The sequence below is a fragment of the Macrobrachium rosenbergii genome, chromosome 6, assembly GCF_040412425.1.
Source record: "Macrobrachium rosenbergii isolate ZJJX-2024 chromosome 6, ASM4041242v1, whole genome shotgun sequence".
NCBI classification, from domain to species: Eukaryota; Metazoa; Arthropoda; class Malacostraca; order Decapoda; family Palaemonidae; genus Macrobrachium; species Macrobrachium rosenbergii.
This window is the reverse complement of record NC_089746.1, coordinates 54921512-54938603: the sequence shown is the minus strand read 5'-3', so window position 1 is coordinate 54938603 and position 17092 is coordinate 54921512. Positions and strand designations below refer to the sequence as shown.

The 17092-nt window shown below is 36.5% G+C and overlaps 2 protein-coding genes across 19 annotated transcripts in view; both read right to left on the bottom strand.

The window, feature by feature from the left end:
- IKKepsilon (I-kappaB kinase epsilon) overlaps positions 1–13495 on the bottom strand; it is a 54532-nt gene extending 41037 nt beyond the window's left edge. For 2 of the 18 annotated variants that reach the window (XM_067105850.1, XM_067105862.1), the window contains exons 1-3: positions 10218–10537; positions 9519–10094; positions 2614–2641 (exon numbers count right to left, since the gene is read on the bottom strand). In XM_067105850.1, the coding sequence (XP_066961951.1) occupies positions 2614–2641; positions 9519–9526 (36 nt within the window). In that variant the 5' untranslated portion in view covers positions 9527–10094; positions 10218–10537. Of the gene's footprint in view, positions 1–1872; positions 1923–2065; positions 2154–2594; positions 2642–5122; positions 5538–6272; positions 6423–9518; positions 10095–10217; positions 10538–13430 lie in introns of those variants that run through there. The other 16 variants (XM_067105847.1, XM_067105860.1, XM_067105859.1 and 13 more) reach the window with 14 other exon arrangements.
- LOC136839591 (uncharacterized) overlaps positions 13187–17092 on the bottom strand; it is a 261759-nt gene continuing 257853 nt past the window's right edge. Inside the window, 3 exon segments of the mRNA XM_067105868.1 lie at positions 13187–13657; positions 14858–14919; positions 14922–14992. Coding sequence (XP_066961969.1) covers positions 13421–13657; positions 14858–14919; positions 14922–14992 — 370 coding nt within the window. The 3' untranslated portion in view covers positions 13187–13420.

Genomic DNA, 17092 nt, shown 5'->3' with positions numbered 1-17092 from the left:
AGGTGATTTTATCGTCTTTAAAAAACAATCTAAGTAGTCGGGGGATGTGAAGAATCTCCCTGGAAGATAAAAACAAAGCAAACTAAAACATCACAATAATCATGGGAACACTGTAAAAAAAAAAAGCAGGGAAGTAGTGGAAATTCTGGTAAGATGGAATGTGGACATATCTTGCAATCAGGAAGTAAAGCATAAAGAAGATGGCACAAAATCCATTGGTAGTGATGCTGAGAAATATAGATTCTGGTGGAATGGCACTGACACCAGACATAGAGAGCTGGCATACTGGTCCAAGATGAAATGGCTGAACATGTGACAGAATTAAAGCAAACAAATGAAAGAATAAAGAAGAATGACAGTAATGAGTGTCTTTTCAGTTTACAAATCACAATCAGGAAGACTTAGAGGAAGAAAAGCAAGAATTTTTGGAAGGCTAATAGATGCAGTGACAGAAATACTGCTGTCAGATAAGATACTACAATAATTAGAAGAGACCTAAATGAACACAAGGAATGGACAGAGCTGACTTTGAGGACATTATGGGTACATACAGCCTACGAGGCAAGAATCAATAGGGAGTAGCAGTATTAAAATTTTGCCAAAGCCAAGGATTGCAGTTGGCTGACAAAATGTTTAAGAAGCCAAGAGGAGCTGATAACATTGAAGAATGATGAAGTTGAAACACAACTTGACTTTATCATTTGGGCAAAGTGTGGATTCTATCAAAGAATGGAACAATTGACAAAAAAACATGATGGTGATAATTGCAATGCAAAACTAGTTTCCCTGTTTTGCACTATAATAATCCTTCTTCTTAATGTCTTGACATAACCTATATCCTTTTCCTCGCAATTAGTCTGAAACATCTGCCTTGTCCTTGCATAAAATTTCTAAACTTTAATCACAAACTACCAGTATATGTTTAGGAACACTTACAAAGCGGTAAAAGGAAAAAAGCTGCCAAGTGCCCTTATCATGCCCAGTCCAAACTAATAAGAGGTAAGGAGATAAAAGGGAGACAGATATTGGAAAAGAGTGATGTTTAGCCCAACAGGATGTCATATAATCCCTTCTAGTAATAGGCAGGATTACAAAGGAATAAAAACAAACAAATTGGGAGGGAGATAACATGTGATCTCATTAACAAAATTATTTTTTAAATATACAACAAAAATTCCTTTTCATATTTCAATATAACTTTCTTAGCACGTCTCTTTCTTTCTTTTTTAAGATATCTCTACTTTTCTGCATTCTGAAAATGAGTTTACTGGCTTCTTCCACAGATAAGCAGCACAATTTCTATAAATTTAATCCATATTCACTTAGACATTGCTGTCCATAAAGCCCTTATTCTACTATACTTAGACTGCTAAACTTGCAAGATATGGAATAAGGTATAAATTCCACATGCTTCAACGACAACCAAGTCCACTTGTTCTCCTCTAACTCTATATTCAAAAGAGATACAATATGGTAAATGCATATTCACCAATGTTTACTCTTTATAAACTTACAATGTCTATGATTTAGGCAATGTTTGTTGCTATCTAAATTTTCACTCTGACTCATTTCACTGAGTACAGTATTTATTCATAAGCAAAATCAAGAAAGAAGAAAGTAGCGCTTGCAACCGTTTCCATAACAGAATGCCAAGAATCTGTTGCATGATTTGGCTACTGTTATTAATTCCTGTTTCAACTAGATTACAATAACAGCATGCACTTCCCAAGAATGAGTGCGTCTCAGTCCAAACCCTAAACATCTATGAAGGTAATTCTTGGCTTACAGAAACTGATAGACTGCTCAGTTACCTTAATGCTAAAGCCAACTACAAGCTAAGCACATGCACTAACTGCAACTTAATGTTAGTACCTCTCGTTTACTTGCATCCGAGGATTTCTTAGAGGTCATTTTGCACGTCTCTGAAAAGGGAACACTCATGAATCATGCACTTTATGAATCTTGTATAATTTTTTTGCTGAGTTCAGTTCTGTTGTTAGTAAAACTTTAAAGCTCTCTATAACTATATTGATGTTATCCATGCTACAAAATACACTTCATTTACCAATACTGTACTCTGATATCACAAACTCTTGTTACGCACCACTAAATTTATGAAACCATTTAGAAAAACATCCGTTCAAATCCACTTCCTGAAAGAGATGTCAAAAGCTATGAAACCCAATTAAGCTGTTAATAATGACAAACGTACATTAAGTGGGTATAATGACCAAAGTTACCATAACATTCACACTTGCGAGCAAAGCCCTTAGCAGCTAATGTTAATAATTCATACTAATGAGTAGCACCAACAGCAGCAATAGGAGGCAGTAAGTATCCATTAGTATATAACCATGACTAAAAGTTATTTAATTATATCACAGTACACTACCCTAGATAAGCTAACTAAACAAGACCTACTGATCTAGTAGAATAAGCTCAAATTTAGCAGTAAACCCTTATCAAGTCCAATGCTAAGTGACAAAGTGGTAACAACTAGTACTTTATGCTTCACTCGGCCTGCATAAAAGAAACTGATGTTAGTAGCCTGTAAGTCTACTGGTCACTAAATACAGTCTTAATATTTAACTTACAGTGTACAAGGTGACTTACTCTATACTGGTACTGCCAACATCTCCATCTAATGAAATGGGAGATGGAAACACTGGTATGAGAAAGGATTACACGCCTTAAAAAATATGCTGCACATTGCTAAAATTGTTCTTGAACTCCTAACAGTTTTGAAACAAAAAGTTTTGCATTAGTACAAATTTAGCACTGAGAAGGAAGATTAAATCTCTATTTTCTTTTAATGATAATCTTCAAACTTGATACTGCATCAGTAGGCTATATGTGCTGTGTAATTATTGTACTGATTAAACTTCTTGTCAAAATACTAGTATACCACTGTAAAACCATATCTTCCATAATTACTGTACCTGCCTCGTGTAACCACAACTGAAAATGAGTAGTCTACAGGCACATAACCTCTGACAACAATAATCCCCATGAGTGCATATTTCTATCTACAATACCTGAACTAGTTGTGGGATATGCATGAAATTTTACAATGAGAGTAGCTCCTTCAAACTCTGCTGACTATAGTAATTACTATTACACTACTCTACTTGATTACTGAACCTATGGTGCCAGCTTAGGCAGGTTTACTTTTCGTGTCCAAGATATTAGCTAAGCAATCATCACCAGAAGCAACAAGCCTTGATGAACTGAAAAATACTTCCAAAACTTGACACTATCATGAAACAGCTCTTTTTGGCAATGATGGTTTATTACAGCAAGCCAGTATGCAATGGTGGTGACTGGATCTGTTGCAGCCTGCTGGTTAATGTAGGCTAGACACCACATGAAAATATGAGCTAAACTAATATGCAGACTATGTTAAGCTGATGTATTCTCTGAGTTGATATTGTTGCACCACTTTTTTGGGGAAAGCTTAGGTTTAATTCTTTGTCCTTTACAAGATGAGGAACTGCGATGGTAATTCTAAGCCATAGTTCCATGGTGAGCTGGACTATGGCAATTGACGTTTTCCTTGTTCCATGGTGAGCTAGACTATGGCAATTGACGTTTTCCTATGTTATTTTACTTGCTTTACAAGAATTTAAAGTAATGTTTTGTCAGCTGGCTGTAACTAAACTGTAACTGACCTTTGAAGACTAGCCTACACTACAGACGGGGTAGATCTAAGTCACCATTCTGCAGCGAGCCTCCCACCCCCCTCCATAGCTAATACAGCAAATTTGTAACCAGTAAACACCCCTAAAAATACCAACCTAACGTACCCTAGGGGGTGCTTACTGGTTACATTTTTGCCGTATTAGCTATGGAGGCGGGTGGGGGGCTCGCTGTGGAATGCTGGCTTAGATCTAGGTAGATCTAAGTAGCAGCTCCGCGGCGGCGATTTCCTTCTAACTTAACTTTTTCTACAGTTTTTTGGTTGCTAATTATGAATTTACCTTCAATTTTTGTCGCACGAATGTAATTAACCTGTAATTAACTGCTGAAGTCCATCCAACAAGGGGTTTCCATATGCGATCTTCACAAGACAGAGCACGGGTACATCTGTTTGGAACGGTTCATATCCCATCCGGCAAGTGCAATAACTTGTTAACGTATGGGTACTGGCTCCCCCGGACCAGTATTAAAAAACATGGTGAAGGGACATTCAATTTGGCCGACAACAAACAAATGCACCGCCAGTATCAAAGCCCTAAAAGTGTAGAAAAAACCAGTTTCCAGGTAAAAACAGGCGCAGAGCTAATACTTAGAATTACCTAGATCTACCCTGTCGTGTAGTCTTTAAAGGTCAGTTACAGTTTAGTTACAGCTGGCCAGAAAAATATTACTTTAAATTCTTGTAAAGCAAGTAAAATAACAAAGGAAAATGTCAATTGCCATAGTCTAGCTCTCCGCAGAACTACAGCTTAGAATTACCGCGGCGATTGTCCCACTGCTTCAGTGCTTTGAGCGTAATTCACCATTGGTATTTGAGAAATAAACTACATGCTCATATTTTTTTTAAATTCTAAAAACCACACTTTCCCAAAGTAGTTCCCCATTGTTGTTAGACGCACATGCTCCCTCCAAATGTTTAGTAAACTAGCAGCATAAACAAGTTTGTCATAGGCCTACCTTACGCTCACCTTGGATGGGCTTACGTTACCCTAAGTCAGCCCACCTCAGATCTCAGCCTCTAGCCTAATCTGACAAGCTCAGTTAGCCTAGCTTAACTGCTTAACTTCCATTACCAAAAGGCCTAAGACTTGGCTATCTTATCCTAAGGGCAGAACGACTTGGCCTTGTTTAGGCTAGGCTACGCTAAGCACCTGTAGGCTAAGCTGGCTAAGCTTAGCCTACAAACGGAAGCACGGATTCTCTACGTATTGTTAGTCTAGCATACTTTGACTTATTCAAGGGGGGGCTAATCGTATGCCTAATTTTACAGACGGCCTAACACACACCAGTAGCTCGCATAATAACCCTTAGAAAACCCTACGAAGGACTTCACTACTATCCACAGCAATTCAAGGGCAAAAAACTCGAGTGTTGTTAAAGCTCTTGAGTTGAGAATTGTTAATAACAAACTCGTACTGATACTCACATACAATCAAACAATGAAGAATACCACCAACTTTCGGACGTGACGTTTGGATGACTACATAGATTAACTATTCGCCCAACAAAAAATTCAAGGTGCAAGGCAGTCAGTCTCCCGTCAGTCTCTCATATGAGAACTGAGAAACAGTGGTCGCGTTCAACTGAGCCTATTCAGTAACAAGTACTAAGCCAGAGACATGTTTGATTGCATCACATATTTGTGCTTCAGCATCATTTGTGAGAAATGCAACCTCTTTTTTGTTTCCATAAACGGAGGTTTATGTTCATATTGGTTTATGGATGCACAGTATAAACTTGTGCAAATGCTCGTGTACGTATTCTGGTACTATTTGCAGTAATTATCTTGATGACGTCATTTCTTCAGATAAGACTATTTGAACTCTTGTTTTCAAGATCATCTATTATACGAAATATTTGGTTAGAAACAGAACAATATTGGGTAATTTATAATTTTTGTTAGTTAATTTCAGCAGGAAAAAAAAAACTTTAGCACGAACGTTGTCACAAAATTCGTTTTCTTTTCCAATGTAAGGCACTTGAACACACACTTGTGACAGGAAGTAAACAAACCAACAAAAGTCAGCTGCACGCAAGTTTTAAGGGAAACTATTTTAATGGCCGGAAATTGAACGACAACAGTACGCTGCTTATTGTCCACAGATTTTAGTCACCTTTATGTTTCAAACATTAATGTTTATGTGAACATTAACTGATAAGAATAGAATACCAAGAGCAAGTGCTTTGGCAGTTTCTTATCCTTGATCGTGACGGTGCTATTTATTCACGAACGGTCTGTCAAAAACATCTACATCTATGACACTAGGGTGATGAGCAGTGCAAAGGAAGTCCTTTCATGAAAGTACCACATAAAATGTTTTACACATGATTGCCAGATATCAATCGGAAACGTTTTCTACTTTTGATAAGCACCATTTCTGTAACCTGTACGATACAGGTGTGATTCATTTCACTGTTGTGAGGGAACAGTCAAGCATAAGCAGCTATGCTTCACATTACTGATATGTTTATAGAGAAAGAACACCAAAATATAATGAAAATCTATGGTAAATCACAGTAACGGCTATAACTTTTCAATTAGAGAGAACAGATATGGCACATAGCAACATCCGTACATCTACAAGGTCTCTGACTCACAGCGTGACGTATCCAGCCTTCTTCTCCTCCTTCCTCCACTCTCCTCATTTCTTCGAACATTATTATAATAGTTATCACCTTATTCCTGTTAATAACCACAACAGGGACTCGCTCCACCCACACTTTCCTTGATCCCTGTCGCCTGGCTGATGAAATGTTCACTACTTGGTGGAGCTAGGCATGAAAGTTCCTATCCTTTGATACAAAGGCAACAAAATGGGAAGCTTGCTACTCATTATTATCAAAATACAAACGAAAATGTTCGAATTGGATAAAGATTTGAAGAACGGGTCGTGAGTTAAAAGTTAGAAGTTGTGCGGTGAGAAAATAATGTAAAAGTCTTATTATGATGTAAGAGCGTTTGACTTGTTTCCAAAATAAACTGTCATATTCTTAAGTCGTAAGATAATTATGAAGAAAGTATTTACACAAAAATTAAGGCTGTCTCTAGACGGTAACCTCAGTGCTTTCGAAAATGAACATTTATGAGTTACTCTGCAAAACAAATATTTTTTTTCTCACTCTCTCTTTCCTTCGCCTCTTCTTACTTGTATCATGTTCTCTTCGTTTTCGTTATGGAACTGGAGTCACCGAGGGAAATCTGGGCAACGTCCCTCGGAAAAATGACACCCACCACTGCAAAAAGGATCTTGCTAACAAATTTGCCGACTTAATCAACGCACACCTACGTACAGAATATACAAAACTGTGGTTGCGGAATTCACCCCCCCCATCTCTCTATCACTTCATCCAAAGTTACTGACATGATTAGGGACCACTCATTAAGTATAACCCCATATTAGACAAGTCGTGTTTTGACTGATGTAATTAGCTGTCATTTAAAAGAAGGTATCGACGCACAAAATAGATATGTGTAAAGGGTTTACATTATAATCATATTAAATTAAAAAAAAAAAAAAGTATGCACCTCTTATAGACTGTCTTTCCTATTTAGGGAGGACTGAATGAAAACTGACGTTTCATGTTCCTTTTCCATTTTTGCCTAAAAGTTTAAATATCTTCTTATCTGCTAATCAATTTTTTATTATAATTTTTCTTTCTATTCCAGTGATCGCCTTGTTTCACTTCATTCAGTCCACTGTCTCTCAAGCTATTTCACCGTCATATTTCATTATGCATTGCTCAAGAATACCACAGTAATATTTATCTACGTTCACCGGCACTGGGTATCACTCATTTTCTGCACTAACTTGAGCTACATGGAACCAATTCTCATATTTAACCAAAAATATTTACATCCAAATATAGATTTCACTCTACCTAGGAATATCTTGCAATGGTCGGGATGCGGTCATGACTTAAGAAATAACATGGCTTATTTATTCAGCTATCTCTCTTGATGGGAGAATGGATATGTCACTGTCATTCCTGTATCAACCATAAGGTATAAGCTAGAATCCTGGCTAGGGAAAATGCCCTCAGTGTGTAAGTTATTCTCAAGGTAAAGTGAATTCGATATTAACGGGTATATATTTGTGATTATATATATAGTATATGTGTGTATATATATATATATATATATATATATATATATATATATATATATATATATATATATAATGAATCTTTTACTGTAATACTACAGTGTAATATGAAGATAAAAGGCCCATAAAACACTATTTGAACGTTGCAACCATATATTTCAGGCACTTCCTTCTGTGCCCCTGTTCACTGGGGCACAGAAGGAAGTGCCTGAAAAATATATGGTTGCAAATGTTCAAATAGTGTTTTATGGGCCTTTTATCTTCATATATATATATATATATATATATATATATATATATATATATATATATATATATATATATATATGTATGTATATACAGTATATATATATAGCCTGTATGTGTGCATGTTTTATCAATTCTATGATCAGCTATCTAACTCATTGTAACAACTATACCTTGTCTAGCAAATACTAGAGGTGTCTGAGAGAGAGAGAGAGAGAGAGAGAGAGAGAGAGAGAGAGAGAGAGAGAGAGAGACTGGGTGTTCTACTCTTTCATTTCTTATGTTGTCATATATTTCGTTTCTTTTCTATGGTCCCTATCTATCCGTATGCAGTAAGGGCTGTAGTTATCTGAATTATTTGTCGTTTACTAAGGTATACACGAATATGTATGTCTGTTGAATCATCGTCATTCATTCGCTACTTATTATTTTTCTCGTTCTGTTTTCACTAACTATTTCATTCAATGGAAGTATTTCAAAGTGAGAGGTCTTTTGGGTTCTTCAGAGTTTGTTTACATTTTGAACAATAATAGTAATTTGATAAGAGAGTTGCCAAAATCGACAAACAGACTCGTTCTATTCGTTCGTCCTCTCTCAATTCAAGCACAGGCGAGTCAGAATCAATAACGATCAACTGATCGTAAGCATAACACGGGATTTGCAATCGCCAAGGCCACTGACGTCGAATATTTGGTTGTCTATTTCTTTCCAAGGTTATGTAGCAGCAATTGGAGGGTTTTTACGACATAAAAGTAACTAGATTCTGGGAGTGGCAGAAATGTAACTTTTGAGAAGAGACCAATTTGTATGGAGGTATAGTCGAGTTGCTTGGCTTTGGCAGATGCCTGCGGTCTTCGGAAACTTCCATAATTCCATAAAGAATCGCTGCCGAACTTGGCGTCATCAAATACAAATTCTATTGGTTATCATCTGATACATTCATTCAGGAGTTTCATATGAGATGATCTGAAAAAATCCTTTAACCAGCGCATCGGAAATAAAGTCGCCATTGCCTATGCAGAGGATTCTTTTGATGATCCGAATCACCGGCCAATAATTCCTTTGATGTCACTGATGAGAAAAGAAGAAACAAGTGAGGAAAACTACGAGAAAGTTTCTTTTCGTGATTAAACCCTGGGGCAGTTTCTTTTATGGTTTCCTTCTCCAGTCTTGATTTCTTGGCTAACGGGAAAGGGTCCGTATTAGTACGTGGGTAGCTTAATCTGACAACGACAAAAACATCTTCGTCAGACTGGTCATTTTGCTGCTAAAAGCCACACCTTATTGGCCGTCGTGGTAGTTATCAGCTGCTTACTTAGAAGCTATATTTTCATGATTTCAGGACAACACTGTCTTGTTTACTTATAAATGACTACATGTCAGGTTTCCCGTTACAAAAAAAAAAAAAAAAAAAAAAAAAAAAGTCGTTTAAAAGTAATTGAAAATTTTTAACCACAACTACAAAAGACTTACCTTACCATCTCATTGTTGTGTCGTTAACTTGCAAAATTCAGGAGCTTTCAAAGACTTGCAGATATGGTGAACTGTTACAAGTTTAAATCAATGGATACACCATGGGGATGACAGTGACAAGCTCGCTATAACGCCGGTCAGTGATCAACGAAACGAAAGTGTTTACCTTGTTATGTATTTGAATGGATGGCCCCCAGTGAATTGTGAGCATAAACATATTTGCTATCACTCGTGATCTCTCTGTCACTGAAGTTGGGTAACATTTCTTTTTCACTATTTACAATCTTTCGTGGATCTAGATTGTTGTAGAATATAATGGCAGATGCTTCTATTTCGGTTCCTCCCTTTTTGGTCGCTCACCATGAAAGGCCATATCAGTAGCTGCCCCTCTTCATTCTTTCCTCAGTCGGGATGCCAAGAAGTGTAGACGTGCTGGCCATTTGTCTCTCATAAACTGTTGTTTCGAGAGATATAGTTAAGCCCTTCTCTAAGTATTATCTCTATCATTCGCGCACTCAATTTGGGTCTCATTGTAACGAATTGCCACCTCTGCAACTCCAATCCGTTTTGTGCCACCTGCAATCAGCGAAGTAAGATCACACTGAGTGTGCAGTTACTCTACTAACAGGGATTTAACCACACACCTCCCCCGACTTCGAAACACCCTTAGCCCCCAACGCTTTCTGGGTTTATACTCACTAAAATAAAATGGACGTCTCAGGTTGGCAAGAAGTTTAAATTCCAGGAGGCGTTGCCCAGTAAATGCTGGTATTTTTATTCATGTTTGGCTGGAAGACTCTAGGACAGAGCGGAGTAGATGAGCTGTTGATGAAGCAATGAGCTATTGGTGAGCTTTCCATTTATTGGTCTTTCCCGGTAAAAGTGTAGTGCCGTCAGTACACCTCATGTAGTGCACCGTAGGCATTAATAAAGGTAGTTTGCAGAGTTCCTTCAGCCACTAACTGCACCCACTTTAAAACCTTCTTTCACCTCCATTCCCGCTTCCCTTCTTCCATCTTGCCGTCCCGCAGCCCCGACCCCCTCTTTTCACTGTCCTGAGCACTGAATGGCTGAAACTGCCTCAGTGCTGGGCTTTACAGCATAACTTCCATACAACAAATCAGTTTATTGGTCTTTCTCCTTCTCAACTACCACTCTTTCCCGGACGTCTTGAGATCTTTCATGAAAGACGCGTATAAGAATGTTTCTTGTGAATAAAATGACAATGGAGAATAATTAAGTTGAAAAATACAGTCGCTCACATACATTATTGTGCCTTTTTACTTATCATTTCCGGTCACAGTATAGTGATGCGCCGTAGATCATTAAGGGAGTTGTTGCGGAGCAATCCCTGTATACATTTCTCGATAGATACAACCTGGTAATTCCAACCTGATGAGTCCTTTGGCGAGGATGACATCCATAAGCAAATAGTTGCAGTGGTAATTACAATGAATACTAAGATAATATAATAAATTAATGATGTCTGATAATAATAACATTAATGTCTGTAGAATTTCTTGATATTTAATCATTCGGAGGGGGTCTATACATTGAACTTATAAACAGAATTCAGGAACACAATTTGTCCTTCCATTCTAAACAAACATAATTACGTAGCAGTCACTATAACTTTCATAGAAAAGCTACGTATTTAGTTCATACCGACCGGCTTAGGCTTGGTGGCGTTTCCCATTACTTGTCACTGTTTATGCTTCTCTCTCTCTCTCTCAGCGATATGATCTTAACGCTCTGTCACCGAGGAAGTTCAAAGGCATTTGGATTGGTTAACGAGCTTAATAGGCTTTCTGTCTCCCTAACAGTCTCTCCTTCACAGCATTCGCCTACATTATGCTTCTCTCTTTCCCTCTCTATCGGTATCTTCAGACCGCTTATGGAGCTCCGTAAAGAATCCGGATGGAATATTATGCCATTAAATTTGTATGAAGACTAACAAGCAGGATAATAATAACATTAAATGCTGGGATCGAACAGGACATTAAAGAATCAAAATTATGGAAGAACATGAATCAACAAAATTCTCTTTAAAGGATTCACGCAGACTTCAAAGTGGAAAATTATTCCACACTCACGTTGTTTTGAAAGGATGTGTTGCTCGATAAAGTTTAAGTCAGCGTGGGTTCCTCGTCTCATGTGTTTTTGGGCGTAGGTTGGCTAGCTTTTACCATCACGAGTATAAGGTGTGGTGAGATGCAAAAGGGAGGAGGTGACCTGGTGTGGACCTTTGGACTCTGACCTTCTAACAGAGAGGAATTTAAGCACACGTAGCCCATTCACAGTGACTGTTTTTATACCTCGACCTAGAAATTATACTCCTAAACCGTTACCTGTGAGACCGATTAGTTTGTCTTACTTTCCTTTTCTATCATTCCAACAAAATATTGTGAAAAATAACAGAAATACACGAAAAATGATTACAAATTCAAGCTTGGAGTGAATATCACGTATGATTTTATTCAAAAAAAGAAAACACACTAGCTGTTAAATAAATTCTTCGTCATGCAGACCTCAAAATAAAACCAGCACCCGACAACGATTCTTTATTAAAACATCACGGGAAACATCGATCACCACAGACAGCTTGAAACTGCGCAATTTTCCGTTTTATGAAATGGAATGTCGACATTAAGGGTCATACGCGTTTCATTTTTCACGAAAACCTGTCCGAAAGCTCATGCGGATCGCATAAGGAAGAAATGTCAACTCCGTGAGATCAAAATATCACTTATAATTATACATGAGGTAAATGATGTTGATAAATTAAAAGGAAAGGAAAGTACAGAGATGACATGAAGACAATAATATATGCCGTAGTTTTTACAGTTATATATACATACATACATACAAACATATATATATATATATATATATATATATATATATATATATATATATATATATATATATATATATATATGCATTCATACATGCATACACACATATATACTGTATATATAAAATTTATATATATACATACATACATACATATATATATATACATATATATATATATATATATATATATATATATATATATATATATATATATATATATATAATTTTTTTTAATAAATAAATTCTCAGAATTTTCCCTGATCATTTTTACATTATTTGTATCGACCTCGTATTATGAGCAACTTCACAAATCCTCACTTTCTTAGAGAACCAAGGCCTCGGTACCCGTGCGGTTATCTTTTCCATTTAGCTTTTTTGTATATACATAATTTATACGCCATCTGATACACAAATACAATGACAGCTCCAGTAGAGTAACAAGAAAAACAAACGACATCAACATCGTCGCCAAGTCATCAGATCTTCTGCCGAATGGTTCCCTGTTCTGCAAATTTTGTTTCAGTGTCTTTTACTTCATCGTCTTAGAGGATTTCCACATTTTCCTCTTCACTGGCCGGCTCCAGGGATCGGCGAGGCTTACTCTACGGACTGGCTTGATGGGTCACTGATATGTGCGCGCGCAGTTCATGAATTTTTTTTTTCTTCACACACTTTATATAGTTTTTTTTTTTTGGTGTCTGATAAGGCTTTTACAGTCCTTATCCCGTTCACACTGACTAGCTGAGTGGCCCGGTGGGGTTTCGTTATCATCTCCTCCATAGTCCTGCGACGTAAAGACAATTCTTTATCTCTTTTTATAGAGACTGGTTGAATGGCCTGGGAATGCCTTTTCAACCCATATTTTACCCAGTCACGCTAACTGGACGAATACCTGGCAGGGTTTAGGTATATAATATATACCTTTATCTCTCCACACTAACTAACGACTGACTGAGTATTCTGGCAAGTTCCATGCGATCCATATTTTCGCTCTACACTGACTAGCTGAGCATCTTTGGAGCGCCTCTCCAATTCACTTTTTGTAATTACACTGACTGGTTGAGAGGCCCGGCCGGGCTTGTGCAGAGTGACTGAGACGTCGCACACTGAGACCTCGTTAGGCTGAAAGTAGTGGGAGAGAGGACGATGGTGCTGCGAGTATTCTTCCTGCAGTGTCTGGACGAGAAACCGAGACGCTGCAGGCGATAGCGGCGCCATCTCTTCCGCAGGTAGCTTTGCACCTCGGTGTTCAAGAAGCAATACAGGACGGAGACCAGGATGCCCTGAAAGAAAAAATAAAGAAATTTCAAATTCTGTTATAGTCTAATAGGAATTTGTGTTATTATATTCTTAATGATTTAATTCAAAATATAACACGAAACATTTTGTTAGTACTAATATACTAATAATAGATGCGATACTATTGCACTGTCAATTGTGTCTTAAGCTTCCGGCGTTGAGGACCTCTGCAACGTAGCATCGTTCTTATCTGAATCGTTCAATTAACCAATCTTGAACTTATAGAGTATTTTTCTCCCAGCTCTTTTAAATCTTCCCTCAAATGAACTCGAGTCAATATGAAAAACAGTGAAACAATAAATTTTTTTTTTTTTTAAAGGAATTCATGATTCTCACAGAACTCTCAGTGGAAGGGAGGACGTCGTTTTCGGGGAAATTAAATTACTCGAATGTGTTTTTGTCTTATTCCCGGGAATTTGTTGACAACGACAAGAAGAAGAAGATGAGGCTGGGGACGAGGACGAGAGGGCAAAGAAATGTGCAAAAACAATCTTATTCGTTTCTGGAAGGGAAAAATATCATCTCATATCCTCTGCTTGGGGTGAATCCATGCACAGTTTCCTTTGCTTGTTTAGCTTTTATTTGTTTTTAGATTTATTTCTGTATTCTTTCTTGGGTATTTTGGGTAATGCTTATTCTGTTTTATTTGGTATTTGTTTTTCAATTCGTGTATTCAGATAACTTTTTATATTAACGACAGTCATTTTTATTCTCTCTTCTGTTGGCTTTTTTACAGTTTCTTTTTCTTATGAGTACTGTATTCTGTGTCATTCTGTTATGCAAGTTCATGACCCTTTGGCTTGTTTCATAGGAACGCATGCTCTCTCTGGATAATAATAATAATAATAATAATAATAATAATAATAATAATAATAATAATAATAAATAATAATAATAATAACAATAATAAATGAAATATACAACACAATTGTTCTTGTTATTCTAATGTACAAAAAATCAGCATTGTGTATTTTTGTCTTCTGAATAATAATAATAAAAAATCTACGCAATAATAATAATAAAATCTCCTGAATAATCATAATAATAATAATAATAATACAGGCATGATGCACGAAGAGTCCCTTGCCATGGCGATCTTGCAGACTTCGGGAAATGACCCCAACAAACGAGACGGCGAACCAATAAAGAATATTGGCTCCCGAGAACTCGGGGAACCTCATTACCTGAGACGTCTGCAGGAGGGCGTTGGTGACCATGTAGGCGCCTTCCAGCCTTCCTTTGTCCCGGGGTTTATGGCGAAGAGGAGGTTTGTGATCCCCAACAAGGGGAACAGGATGAGCGTGGCCTTGATGGCTTTTCTGAAATGAAGATTTCAACGGGGTTTAGTCCCGGGGGAGATTTACACGCACAGAGATGATAAACCTCTCTCTCTCTTATTCTAAAGTTAACATTGCGACAAGAAAAAATGTTTCTGCCTCAAAGAGGTAGAGTATACAAATTCAAAAAATTTGTTTCCCCTTTTCATTTCTCTATTATGAAGCTTATATATATATATATATATATATATATATATATATATATATATATATATATATATATATACATACATATATATATATATATATATATATATATATATATATATATATATATATATATATATATATATATATATACATAATATATATATACACACACTAGCTGACCAACTAGGCGCTGGCCGGGGAAACTCTGAATAACAAGCTATAAACTGTCTCTCTCCCTCTCTCTTCACTTATTATCCATTTAGTGACAGTTTGCCGCTGTACTTCATCTGGGAAGTAACTAAAACGCTCTGATCAGAATATGAATAAATTATGTATAGATGTTATTCATTTCACTGTTAGACCCTTCAACACTATTTGTAGGCTGTTATAAGTAAAAATCATTCAATAAAAATTTAAAACAATATTTCCATGTGATACAGATAATTTGGTACAGGCCTATGCCAATGATGTCATTATGATATGTGTTACTATAATGAAAGTATACTGCACTGTCTAATTCACAAAAGACTGAACCAACCCCTCAGTTCTTATTTAAACTCATTCATTAATACTGTATGAGAATAGATGTCTTTTTTAATAAGAAATACTTAGTCTATACTCTGTTATGCTTTTTTACTTCTTTCCTGTTGTTAAGTGAATTGCTGCAAGAGTTAGCCTTCCACCCAATCATCATATTAAGAAAAAAGTGGCAAAACACTTTCCTATACGGCTAACTTCAACTCATGATACGTATTTTTTGTATTGGTTTTAGGGACGTTTTTAACATTACATAAATTACAACTCATCAAATTCCTTAACGTAGAATTGTGTATAAAGTTACATGTGCAGCTTCTATAAACTAGGTCAGTTTGTACAATAACGTAATCATGAATCAAACAAAATCTTTCCCTACTTGGAGGAATGTTAGGCCACTGGTTATTTATTGTTTTGAATAAATACTCGTTGATAAAAGATAGAAAATAATATATATCATTCATCATTCTAATATATAACCACAAACAATAATTTTATTTTCCTAAGTGATGGGAATACTATTCCTTACTGTGTATGATTACATCAGCAAAAGGTATGAATTGATGTGTTGTGTAGGCTGTGAGCACTTCAAGTTACTCGAAGTGCAGTAGTTGCCATTCCAATTGTTCTTCTCTCTGGGTAATAATTTAGTAATAAACCTCACAGACAGAAATAGATTTCACTCGAAAGTGTTGGATTAATGCCTTGAGAGAGAGAGAGAAGAAAGAGAGTTTGGCAGTGGTTTCTGCTGGCCAAAAGCGTTGTGTTTAGCAGCTTCGCTTACTAAGGAAAGAAATTATTGATTTAGGTTTTCAATGTAGATTTTATCGACGTAATAAACAATTATATTAATTATCATCGTAAGTTATCATCAAAATTCACGTAAACTCTGAAAAAAATTGATGTTCTATAGGGCATTTATTGTTGTTGGTTAATCATATTTCTGGCAGCGCCAGAAGAAAAGGTGAAGCGTCAGGTGAAAAATGAGAATAAACCCAGAAAACTGAAGGAAAAGGTGACGTAAAAACGAAAATTTCATTTCTTTTGTTTGTGTTTGTATGTCTGTCACGGGGTAGGGGTTTGATTTTGAGTTATAAACCTTTCTGGGGTGACATAGAGGCTGTGTGCAAAACTTTGTCTGGGTCTGTCATGCGGATCTCTAGTGGATCAATTTCACTATAGTGGACAAACAAATTCATTTATATATATATATATATATATATATATATATATATATATATATATATATATATATATATATATATACATACATATAACATATATCAGTGCGCAACTCATCACGCATGTAATCCCTCACTTTCCACATAGTGAGGCAATTTGTGCCAACACATATCCTCTATCTCCTAAGCCTGCATTTGCTCTCCTTCCTCCCGACGG